General features: G+C 44.2%; 1 protein-coding gene across 1 annotated transcript in view; it reads right to left on the reverse strand.

Annotated features, from left to right (window-relative positions):
* Nucleotides 1-2,332: 2,332 nt before the first annotated feature.
* The window catches only part of LOC115190480 (afadin-like), a 36,470-nt gene continuing 25,621 nt past the window's right edge, over nucleotides 2,333-13,181 (reverse strand). The window contains exons 7-10 of the mRNA XM_029748766.1: nucleotides 9,641-9,728; nucleotides 8,795-8,953; nucleotides 2,950-3,044; nucleotides 2,333-2,590 (exon numbers count right to left, since the gene is read on the reverse strand). Coding sequence (XP_029604626.1) covers nucleotides 2,333-2,590; nucleotides 2,950-3,044; nucleotides 8,795-8,953; nucleotides 9,641-9,728 — 600 coding nt within the window. The remainder of the gene's footprint in view (nucleotides 2,591-2,949; nucleotides 3,045-8,794; nucleotides 8,954-9,640; nucleotides 9,729-13,181) is intronic.

Consider the following 13,181-nt stretch of genomic DNA (forward strand, 5'->3'; position numbering starts at 1 on the left):
TCTCTCTCTCTCCTACCTCTCTCTCTCTCTCCCTACCTCCTCTCTCTCTCCCTACCTCCTCTCTCTCTCTCCCTACCTACCTCTCTCTCTCTCTCCCTACCTACCTCCTCTCTCTCTCTCTCCCTACCTCCTCTACCTCTCCCTACCTCCTCTCTCTCTCTCCCTACCTCCTCTCTCTCTCTCCCTACCTCCTCTCTCTCTCTGCAGCCAGAGTTAAATTAGAGCTAAACTTGCTGCACCCAGAAGGCTCCTCCCCCTCCCGCCCACGTGGCATCTGTTTCCACGGCAGCGATGTGGTCAACTACGGGCTTGGAGTCACATCCCAACCCCAGGGAATGAATCTCTCTCACACACACACAAACTAACACACCTTTGAGAAGGTCAGAATCCTGCAAATGGAATTGAGCAGACAGAGAGCAGTAAAGCCTGAGCCGTAGAGGTGGGTAGGATACCTGACAGGATATAGGCTCTGACTAAAGCTTCACCTATCAGAAGATAGTTGGTGTGCTGAGGCCACAGGGTTCTAGACCAGAATGACTAGCAGGTAGGCCATGGCTGGGTTAAATGGCACTCTATTCCCTTTAAAGTACATTTGTTTTCACCAGGACCCACAGGGCTCTAGTTAAAAGTAGTGCACTATATAGGGAATAAGGTTCTGTTACATTCCCCAGTTTCTGTGTTGTGGTTTGTGTATTTGTATGTGTGTTTCAGGATGGCTTCCTGAATTTCCCCAAGCAGCTGATTGGTCGGCCCCCATTGCTAATTGGAGAGCTGACCACGCCCCCTAGTCAGGATATAGCTGTATCCCATTACAGACTCCTCCTCCAGCTGTATCCCATTACAGACTCCTCCTCCAGCTGTATCCCATTACAGACTCCTCCTCCAGCTGTATCCCATTACAGACTCCTCCTCCAGCTGTATCCCATTACAGACTCCTTCTCCAGCTGCATAAGCCAGTGTTCTGTTGCTCAGAGAGAGAGATGATAGCTGAGAGAGGAGGCTGATGGCTAAGGGTTATTATGTTGGTTGTTGCTAACAGACATGAGAGTGTCCTGTGTTGATTGTTGCTGGGGAGCTAATTGGTCAATTCTGTGTTGTTCAGAGTTTTGTTAAGTATTGTGTAGCCGCTGATTTGAGGTATGTTTGTGCCAATAGAACTGTGTTTTTGATTATTGGAATTGTTACTTTGTGTTATTCTGTTTCATTTGTTCGCAGGGGGGGAAGGGGAAGGCACCTAGGCCTGCGGGCATACATAACCTGTCTATGCACACTAGGTAAGACCTGGGCGGACCACCCTCTGTATTTTGGTTAGTGCACCAGGTGGTGGTGGGTAGGCAGGAGGGGGCTTTGATATTTACTTTCTTTGCTTTGGTTCTGTCCAGCCCCTTTTCCCCCAAATTACCATGTAACGGAATAAATTCCTTGTAAACGGTAATTCTCTGCCTTTTGTCATCCTTACTCACCTACGGTCCCATACCTCTTTCACACTAGAGTTTAGTTGTAGCAGGGTGTTGCGTCCCCTCTTCCTAGAGGCGTGAGTAACAGGTTCCAATAGGGATGCACATGTCATCTCTGGTGGCTGGCAGCTATGTGTAAACAGGAAGCTGTGCTGTCAGGGCGTGTTCAGAACACACAGAGATGAGAGCCACCATTGTGCTGTTCAGTCAGGCAGCTGAGAGATGCATCCTGGGACTGATGACACTGGTTTCAGCAGGTCTCCGCTGCTTCCTGTCCCATTCACAGCCATTCCTGTCATCACCACTGAGATGAGTGAGCTAGCTTTCCAAATGTGTCTACATTTGTAGGCCACTGCAAGTGTGTGGGTGTGTGTGTGTCAAATCCACGGGAATTAAGGGGGTTGAGGGTGCCACAGCACCCCCTAAAAATAAATAATCCCCCTCCAAACCCATCTTGGTTGTAAAGATGGAGAGGTCTGCCCGTAATAAAGAGATGCTCAGATTTTTTGACACCACAAAGCAAGTCCTGCAGGCTCTAGTTTTATCTTGATTATTGTCCAGTCATATGGTCAAGTGCTGCAAAGAAAGACCTAGTTATGCTGCAGCTGGTCCAGAACAGAGCAGCACGTCTTGCTCTTCATTGTAAATCAGACGGCTAATATTAACACTATGCATGCCAGTCTGTCTTGGCTAAGAGTTGAGGAGAGACTGACTGTCACCATTGGTGTCGGCTAATGGGGATCTTTATAAATAAAATAAAAAATCTTCTTGCGGCCACGGTTTGTGTTTGTGTGTGTGTGTGTGTGTGTGTGTGTGTGTGTGTGTGTGTGTGTGTGTATATGTGTGTGTGCTAGCACCAACACCCCTCACCCCACCTACCCTGACTTGTGCCTTCCTCTCATCATTGGTCCGGGCCCTCCCTTGCCCATGCTGTGGTCGTAGCTGGGGTCCACAAACTTGAAGACATGGGAGGCTCCGAACTGCAGTGTGGCTCCGCTTCGCAGCACGGTGGTCTCGGTGACACGCTGGCCGTCCACGTAGGTCTCAGCCTCCAGACTGTGTGGTGTCACTGTCACCAAACCCTCCGTGTGCATCAGTTTACAGTGGTGGGGCAGGATACCTGGACCAAACAGCTGGAGGAGAGGAGACACCTTCAGCTCAGCTAACTAGCTGTCCAGTCTGCCATCGTAATTTACAGCTACATCAATGTAGCATGTGACCACAGACACACAGAGACACAGACAGAGGACACAGACAGAGGACAGAGACAGAGACATACAGACAGAGTCAGAGACACAGACAGACAGACAGACAGACAGAGAGACAGACAGACAGAGAGACAGACAGAGAGACAGACAGAGACAGACAGAGACAGACAGAGAGTCACAGGCAGAGTCACAGGCAGAGTCACAGGCAGAGTCACAGGCAGAGTCACAGGCAGAGTCACAGGCAGAGTCACAGGCAGAGTCACAGACGAAGGGCAGGTCCTTACCTGGATGGAGCCGTCGTCTGTCGTGTCTGAGCCCACCTCAGTCACACTGTGCTGCAGACGGTAGAGCTTCGGTTTGTCCCTGGAGTCTGAGCCGTCTACAGTGGAGACCAGGAGACAGTCAGTACTCACAATGTGGAGACACACACACACACACTATGGTGGAGACCAGGAGACAGTCAGTACTCACAATATGGAGACACACACACACACACACACTATGGTGGAGACCAGGAGACAGTCAGTACTCACAATATGGAGACACACACACACACACACACTATGGTGGAGACCAGGAGACAGTCAGTACTCACAGTATGGAGACACACACACACTATGGTGGAGACCAGGAGACAGTCAGTACTCCCAATATGGAGACACACACACACACTATGGTGGAGACCAGGAGACAGTCAGTACTCACAATATGGAGGGACACACAGACACACTCACTCCACACAGGGAGGGACACACACACACTCACTCCACACAGGGAGGGACACACACACACTCCACACAGGGAGGGACACACACACACTCCACACAGGGAGGGACACACACACACACACACACACACACACACACACACACACACACACACACACACACAGGGAGGGACACACACACCACACAGGGAGGGACACACACACACACACACACACACACACACAGGGAGGGACACACACACACACACACACACCACACAGGGAGGGACACACACACACTCACTCACTCACTCACTACATAACAGAGCACAGAGGGAGATTTTTACCAACACATGACAGAGTCGTAGATTTCACACTCACTCACTCACTCACTCCACACAGGGAGGGACACACACACACACACTCACTAACTACATGACAGAGCACAGAGGGAGATTTTTACCAACACATGACAGAGTCGTACACTTCACACACAAAATACATAAGAGGGGAAATAGACATACAAAACCATGTTGTCATAACAACTACCAGTAGACCAGATAATCTGTGTATTTTGATTAGTAAAAACAGATTTTAGTAAAAGCAAAGCAGCAAATTAGTTAACAAGGGTGGGAAAAACATGGACCTTCTGAAAAGCCTATGGGTTTTGCGAAAATCCTCATTTGCAAAAAGCACTTGCTAAGCTCAATAATGTCTGGCAGGGGCCCTAAACGTGGCTTAGTGCAGTGGACTTAAGGTCCCGTCCTAGATAGTGAGGCCCTGCTCTGATTGGCTGAGCCACTGATCAACAAGGCATTCAGGCCAGTAGCATTCAGTTGCCCACAGACACTGATCTAAGGTTTCATTTCACGGAATTGTTATAGTGAGCATTTGGGGAGGAGAAGCTGATCCTAGATCAATGCCAAAGGGAAACTTCAGAGATCGGGTAGGAGTTGACCCTAACACCTAACCACTGATACAGGGTCAGATCCTTTGCCATCACTAGAATGGTCAAAACTAGAATAACCAATCATCTTCAGGGTAATCTGATCCTAGATCTGTACTTAAGGGCAGGTTCTCCCACAACTTCTATCCAGAGAAACACAGCAGTAGATGGGTGTGGTGGTGGAGAGGAGGAGAGGCGTGGGTCGGTAGGTTTACCTTCGTGGTGCCGATAGGTGTAGTAGCCATAGTGATTCCCCCTCCCTAGGTGAGCAGACATGCAGAGGCGGCAGCAGTAAGACACAGCAGTAAGACACAGCAGTAAGACACAGCAGTAGCGACAAACAGAACACACCACAGGAAGCCAGGAGAGAGAAGACACAGCATGGGGTGTAAATGTTGCACCGAGGAGAAAACGCAGCGCCCTTCTTCGCCTCACACACTCACAGTAATAATCACCAATAAAACAAATCCCAGAATCCACACTAACACACACAGCCTTCACCTAAACCCTCCACAATCCTTGAATCACTTTCCTGCAGAAAGAGCAGAGAACTCTTGCCTGGGAGACACACTCTTTTGTGGCAATATATGCAAACCTTCAAATCTTTTAACTACTAATGAAATCCCTGAGGAGGTTAAAAATGGTTCTGAGAGACAGGGTTAGTACACTGCATGGTTGTAAGGTTGGTCAGGGGAGCATGGAGAGAGGGGAGAGGGGGTCAGTGGAAACAGGCAGCCCATCAGTGAGGACTGACCATCGTACTGGACACACACTGGACCCAACACCTAGGCCAGGGATGGGCAACTGGTGGCCCGCGCCTTTTGTAGAGGGAGGGGGACTCAGCCAGGGTCTCAACACTGGTGCTACTTCAAAATGTGGTTGTGCATCAGCAGTTAGTCAATTAGCCCATGTCAGCTATGGTTTGGGGGGTGATCGGTAAGTTAGCTGGACAATAGACTATCTAAACCTGTAGTAAGCATGGTCAAATTACCCATGCACATTGATCATTACTTATATCATTATATCATTAGTTATATCATTAGTTATACAAAAATCTCTGAAACTGGAAACACTTATCTCCCTCACTAGCTTTAAGCACCAGCTGTCAGAGCAGCTCACAGATCACTGCACCTGTACATAGCCCATCTATAATTTAGCCCAAACTACTACCTCTTCCCCTACTGTATTTATTTATTTTGCTCCTTTGCACCATATTATTTATATTTTAACTTTGAACTTTCTTCAAACTACAAATCTACCATTCCAGTGTTTTTCTTGCTATACTTTATTTACTTTGCCACCATGGCCTTTTATTGCCTTTACCTCCCTTATCTCACATCATTTGCTCACATTGTATATAGTCTTATTTTTTTGTACTGCATCATTGATTGTATGTTGTTTTACTCCATGTGTAACTCTGTTGTTGTATGTTGTCGAACTGCTTTGCTTTATCTTGGCCAGGTTGCAATTGTAAATGAGAACCTGTTCTCAACTTGCCTACCTGGTTAAATAAAGGTGAAATAAATAAATAAATATTAAAAACTGCTAACATTTTCCTCCACCCTAACAAAATATGTAGAATTGTACAAAATGTACTAAAAAAAAATATCTTTGCTGTTCGGGGGGGTACCCAGACTCCTAATGATGAGTTCCATGTTTTTTGTGGCCCCCACCCCCATCAAATCAAATCAAATGTATTTATATAGCCCTTCTCACATCAGCTGATATCTCAAAGTGCTGTACAGAAACCCAGCCTAAAACCCCAATCAAAGTTGCCCATCCCTGACCTAGGCAATACGAGCAGCAGCTACTGTAGTCCTGAAAGCATTCTCTTGGTGGGAAAGGGGGATACCTAGTCAGTTGTACAACTGAACACATTCAACTGAAATGTGTCTTCCGCGAGGACAGTTAGGCTTGGGAAGTATTCCGCATAATGGAGTATTTAGAAAAAGCAAAAGGATGGTTTTTCAATACTATCAAACCTATTTATTTGAAGTTTTCAATAAATGTGAATATTTGTAGCTACTTAAGTTAATACCTGCAGTCAACTTGTGCAACTTCATTTCACCTGTCACACTATTTTACATCATGAAGCTTTCCATAGTTCCCCAGACCAGTTGAGCCAGTCACATGTTTGTTTGTAAATAGCACAACGGGAGAAAGCGGGAGCTAGTCAGTCCATAGCGTTCTCTATCGATGAGTCTCTGCTGTGCAGCACACCAGGTGATGAAGTTACACTTGGATGCAAAAAGCTATGGATAAGTTCTGTACAGCGGCCATTTTTTCCGGTCCTTCATAGTGTTTTTTCCCCTCTGTTCTTCTGTGTACATATGCTGCTTTTCCTTCAGAAAAGCATGCATCACAACTTTGTTCATTTGCACAATTTGCCTCGTTCACTTTTGCTTGTAAATGTCCACACTCACCGAAAGTGATTCGGTAGCTACACTAGCTGTGCTTGTAAAACTTTATGAGCTGGATTTGCTCATCTTGCAATTCTTTTAACCTCTTGGCGTTCCCCTAGGATAGGGGGCGCTACAGCGATTTTTGAAAAAAATTTGTGCCCATTTTAAACGGCCTCCTACTCAAACTCAGAAGCTAGGATATGCATATAATTAATACTTGTGGATAGAAAACACCCTAAAGTTTCTAAAACTGTTTGAATGGTGTCTGTGAGTATAACAGAACTCATATGGCAGTCAAAACCCCGAGACCGATCGTAACAGGATGTGGAATTCTGAATTGTGGACTCAACTTCACATCTTTGCCTGTAATTCACACAGTGAGCAATGGTTCATTGAGCACTTCCTATTGCTTCCACTACATGTCCCCAGTCTTTACAAAGTGGTTTGAGTCTCCTACTGTTAAAACTGAATGAATGAGACGCTGTTGAATTTTGGTCACATGAGGAGGGCCATCACCAGTATGACGCCGGCGGCCCTGGCTTCCCTCCCCTTTCGAAACGTTTTGAAACACAATGCAATCGTCCCCCTCGAATCTTATTGGCTCTCTTGTTGAAAAAGGCCCTGAAGATTTATGTTATACAACGTTTGACATGTTTGAACGAACCTAAATGGGAAAAAAATGAATTTTCTCTAAATAGCTGTCCCGCGGCCGACGGAGCATTTGGATCAGCCTTCAGACGCGCTAACAAGAACAAGCTCTTGGAACATAAAGGAGTAATTTTTTCGAACGAAAATACATTTGTTGTGGACCTGGGATGCCTGGAAGTGCTTTCTGATGAAGACAACCAAAGGTAAGGGATTATTGACAATAGTATAGAAAACTAGATGTGATATGCGATTGTTCCAAGATGGCGCAGACCTATATTTACAGACCTATGAGTATCGCATCCCCTTTTATCGCAAAGTGTGATTACCCAGTAAAGTTATTTTTAAATCTGGCATTACAGGTGCTTTCAAGAGATACTCATCTATAAATCTTAGAATGACAATATTACATTTTAAAAATGTTTTCGAATAGTAATTTAGTAAATTGTAGCACTGTTTCACCGGATGCATTTGAGGGAAAATAGTTAGTCAACGTTACGCACCGACGTAAAATGCTGTTTTTATATATAAATATGAACTTTATCGAACAAAAGAATGCATGCATTGTGTAACATGATGTCCTAGGTGTGTCATCTGATGAAGTTTGTAATAGGTTAGTGCTGCATTTAGCTGTTTTTTGGTTATTTGTGATGCATGTGGTTGGTCGGAAAATGGCTATGTGGCTACTTTTACGATATACTCCTCTAACATAATCTAATGTTTTGCTTTTGCTGTAAAGCCTTTTTGAAATCGGACAACGTGGTTCGATTCAGGAGAGGTGTATCTATAAAACGATATAATTAGAAAAAAAAAATGGAATTTTTAAAAAAATTACATTTTGTTATGCTAATGGCGATAGGATTTTTCGCTGGATGTCCGTCCCGAGGCCGCACAGGGGTTAAGTTCGTTTTCGCGCATTAGCATTTATCTAACAGCTTCTATGTGAGTTCGCTATTAGTTGGTGCTAATTTTGTTAGCATTCTGGTAATAGCGGTCCAAATGGGCTTTTCTTGCGTTTTTAGCGCCCCCTGTGTGCTATGCCGGTAATACCCTAAATCCCGGTATGAGAGAAGGATGGTATGACGATTTGAAAATCTGGATACCGCCCAAGCCTAGGTACAGTCGACTTGGCAAGAGATGCTTCTAGGGCCCACCTCACTTACCTTGTTAGAAGACAAGAGAGTTCAGGGCATCAGGTTTGGTCCATATTGCCTACCATTCCTCTACTGGTGTGTGAATGTCAATGCGCAATCACAGTGATTATACTGTTCTGTTAGCTATGTGAGTAGAATTAACTGTCTTACATACTGCAGTTCTGTACACGCCAGCATTTGGCATCGGCTGGGAATGTGTGTGTGTGTGTGTTCTTGTTCAACAGTGTGTGTGTGTCTACATATATATGTGATCTGCAGTGCGTGTGTATGACGCACCTGGGCTGAGCTCCACCAGGTAAGGCAGTTTCTCTGGGGGTAGAGACCCATGCAGGGGCACGTCCATGCCCTTCCCCCTGGGGCCCTTGTCCTCTGGCTTGCGGCCCTTCTTTGGCACGTAGTCTGGAGGTCTCTTCTTCAGCTGGAACACTAGGTCCCCTGAAACACCACATGCGTTATGACCCAGAGCTACCAGGCGAGGGCAGTATAGACAGGGGATTTCAGATAAAAACAATACAATCCTTACAGACAATGGACTATCCTCAACGCAACATGCAATTCATTAGGCCCAAATCTATGGATTTCACATGACTGGAAATACAGATATGCATCTGCTGCGCACAGATAACGTTTTCTTTTAAATGGGTGTCACAACGGGCCTCAGGGTCTCGTGATATTAATTTTGTGCATTCAAATTGTCAAATCAATCAAATGCAATGTTGTTGTCCGTAGCTTATGGCCTTTTATTGTCCCCAGCACAAGGTGCAACTGTGTAACAACCATGCTGTTTAATCAGCCTCTTGATATGCCACACCTGTCAGGTGGATGGATTAGCTTTTCAAAGGAGAAATGCTCACAAACAGGAATGTACACAAAATTTAACAAAACTAATATTTTTGTGCTTATGGAAAATTTCTGGGATCTTTTATTTCAGCTCATAAAACATGGAACCAACACTTAACATGTTGTTTTTATTTTTGTTCAGTGTAGATTCACTATTAGTTAAAATGAGCTTTTGGCTGTGTATAAATCATGCAATGCTGTCAATGGAAGGGGTGCTGTAAAACTTTAGATACAAGCAGGATCTGAATGTATGATTGGGCCCGTAGTGCTGTGGTGTCCTACCTCTGTCGTTGGGCCAGTCTCTGAAGATCTGAAGAGGACACTCTGTATCGTCCAGGATGATCTCCTTCCCAGACTTGTCATCTGTGTGCTGCAGAACCACAAAACCACACCCATGAAACAACCACACATTCCACAGCAAATTACATTTACATTACATTTTAGTCATTTAGCAGACGCTCTTATCCAGAGCGACTTACAGTAGTGAATGCATACATTTCATACATTTTTTTTTTTTCTGTGCTGGCCCCCCGTGGGAATCGAACCCACAACCCTGGTGTTGCAAACACCATGCTCTACCAACTGAGCTACAGGGAAGGCTAAATTCCAAATCAACCAAACAATAATTCACATAGAATACCTCATAAAGCTCAATTATAATGTATATAGGGGTCATAAAGGATGTGTACCAAACCAGCCTTTATAACATGATTATTGCACATTAGCATGTTCGTCAATAGCTGGCTGCTCTCCCTTTCCCTAAGAAAGCTCCAGTTCCTCATGCTCCAGACATAACCTCTCTCCCTCCTACTCTCCACTCACTCTGGCTGTAATGATGACCTGTCCAACACAAGACTCTGGCGAGGCAAATGCACTTTCCATGTCTGATCGGAGCATTTTAAATGTTTCCTTTTTTAATGACTCAGATGTATAAATGAGAGAGACTGAAGGAGGAGGGACTGCTTTAATGTGATTGGCTGTGACCGAGGCGGTCAGGCAGCAGGGATGTGAGGCGGCAAAGGTTGGCGCTGTAGCATGGAGATGTTTGTCACACGATGACAGGCGATATTAGGCCAGCCATGGTTCTGCTGCTCTGCTATCCCTACCCGGCAACCACACACACACACACAGCATCTGCTGACCTGGCACTTTGGAGAAATGCAATTCAATTACTATCAAACAAAGGCCTGTGCCAACAGACCCCTTCATGCTTTAATCTGTCAGACCACAGGGAGGAGTGTGGCCGGCCAGATGGGAGATACGGAGAGAGACGGATGAAGGGAAGGAGAGAGGGAGTGAGAGCGACACACACACAGAAACAGAGTGCAGCCGGCTGATGAAATACTGTATGTAGGGTTTAAATAGGACCTAGGCCAGTTCCCGCAGAAATATTAAATCAGCTTAAAATGTGGCCCGGCCACACCCACCCTGTCCTCTAGTTCACCACGGAGACAAATTGAGGGGAAATCGAGCAAACATTCATTCATTCATTACTCACACCTCCATTTTCTAAATAGTACAGCATGGCGGTTCGGGGGTGGGTATTACACAAGGGTGACCTAAGCTCCTCTTGTAAGGTATATGTACAGTGCCTTTAAGGAGTATACATAACCCTAGCCTTATTCCACATTCTGTTGTGTTACAGCCTGAATTCAAAATGGATTAAATGTATTTATTTTCTCACCCATACACACAATACCCCATAATGACAAAGCGAAAACATGCAAATATAGAAAATTAAATACAGAAATATATAATTTACATAAGTATTCACACCCCTATAGTCAATACTTTATAGAAGCACCTTTGGCAGTGATTACAACTGAGTCTATCTGGGTAAATCTTGGTTGTTGATCATTGCTAGGCAACCATTTTCAGGTCTTGCCATAGATTTTCAAGTAGATTTAAGTCAAAAGTGTAACTCAGCCACTCAGGAACATTCACTGTCTTCTTGGTAAGAAACTCCAATGTAGATTTGCCTCGTGTTTAAGGTTAATGTCCTGCTGAAAAAAAAATGAATCTCCCAGTGTCAGGTGGAGAACAGACAACCTCGATTTCCTCTAGGATTTTGTCTGTGCTTAGCTCCATTGAAAAACTCCCCAGTCCTTAACGATTACAAGCCTACCCATAACATGATGCAGCCATGACTATGCTTGAAAATATGGAGAGTAGTACTCAGTAATGTGTTGTATTGGATTTGTCCCAAACATGCCACTTTGTATTCAGGACAAAAAGTTAATTGCTTTGCAGTAGTACTTTAGTGCCTTGCTGCAAACAGGATGCCTATTTTGAAATATTTTTTAATCTATACAGGCTTCCTTCTTTTTACTGTCAATTAGGTTAGTATTGTGGAGTAATTACAATTTTGTTGATCCATCCTCAGTTCTCTTATCACAGCCATTAAATTCTGTAACTGTTTTAAAGTCACCATTGTTCTCATGGTGAAATCCCTGAGTGGTTTCCTTCCTCTCCGGCAACTGAGATGGAAGGACACCTGTATCTTTGTAGTGACTGGGTGTAGTGATACACAATCCAAAGTGTACTTAATAACTTCACCATGCTCAAAGGGATATTCAATGTCAGCTTTTCCCCCATTTTTACCCATGTACCAATAGGTGCCCTTCTTTGCGAGGCATTGGAAAACCTCCTTGGTCTTCGTGGTTGAATATGTGTCTGAAATTCACTGCTCGACTGAGGGACCTTACAGATAAATGTATGTGTGAGTTACAGAGATGAGGTAGTCATTCATGCAACTTATTATGTGATTTTAGCACGTTTTCACTCCTGAACTGATTTAGGCTTGCCATGACAAAGGGTTTGAATACTTATTGACTGAAGATATTTCAGCTTTTCATTTTTTATTCATTTGTAAAAATTTGAAAAACCTAATTCCACATTGACATTATTGGGTTTAGTTTGTAGGCCAGTGACAAACAACTCAATTTAATAAATGTTACATTCAGATTGTAACAAGAAAATGTGGAAAAAGTCATGGGGTGGGAACACTTTCTGAAGACACTATACAAACTTTTCACTTTTGTGAACTGTGCTCCCAAACTAAGAGAGTGTTCCCTGTAAAACTCTGACCACAAGTGGGTGTGTGATTTGACGATGCTATGAAACTAGAGATACAAGGTGAGAAAGGTGAGTCTGTCATATTGTATAACTGTGTACAGCAGTTGTATTCCAATTTAAGCTGATACACCATTTTTTCCCCAGAATTTCTGAGGACCCCATCCCACCCCAAATCTAACGACACAACCTTAAAAATCACTATATTTCAATTTTACGTCAACAAATAACCTTCATTACATTTAAATCTCTTATCAAAATGAAAAAATAAAAATAAAAAATACATGTAATAAAATTGTATTTTTCACATTATCTTACTCAAACATATTTGTACAATAATGTGTACTCACTGTTCTGTTCCAAAAAAAAAAAAAAAGTTTATTTTGACGACCGCGACTTTGAATACCACTGGTGTACAGTAATATCTAGAACAGGGGTATTCACCTCTTAGCCAACGAGGTCCGGAGCCTGCTGGTTTTCTGTTCTACCCAATAAGTAATTGCCCACACCTAGTGTCCCAGGTCTAAATCAGTCCCTGATTAGAGGGAAACAATGAACAGAAATGCAGTGGAACTGGCTTCGAGGTCCAGAGTTTAGTTTGAGGGATCTAGAAGCTTGGTAGGTGAGGCTAATATGGAGGAGTGATCACCAACCCTGGTCCTGGTGAGCTACATGGTGTGCAAGGATTTTATCCCAACAGTAACAACCCTGATTTAACTAATAAACTGCTCATCTAGGGTGTGACGAGCTG

This window comes from Salmo trutta, unplaced genomic scaffold (assembly GCF_901001165.1).
Source record: "Salmo trutta unplaced genomic scaffold, fSalTru1.1, whole genome shotgun sequence".
Classification (NCBI taxonomy): Eukaryota; Metazoa; Chordata; class Actinopteri; order Salmoniformes; family Salmonidae; genus Salmo; species Salmo trutta.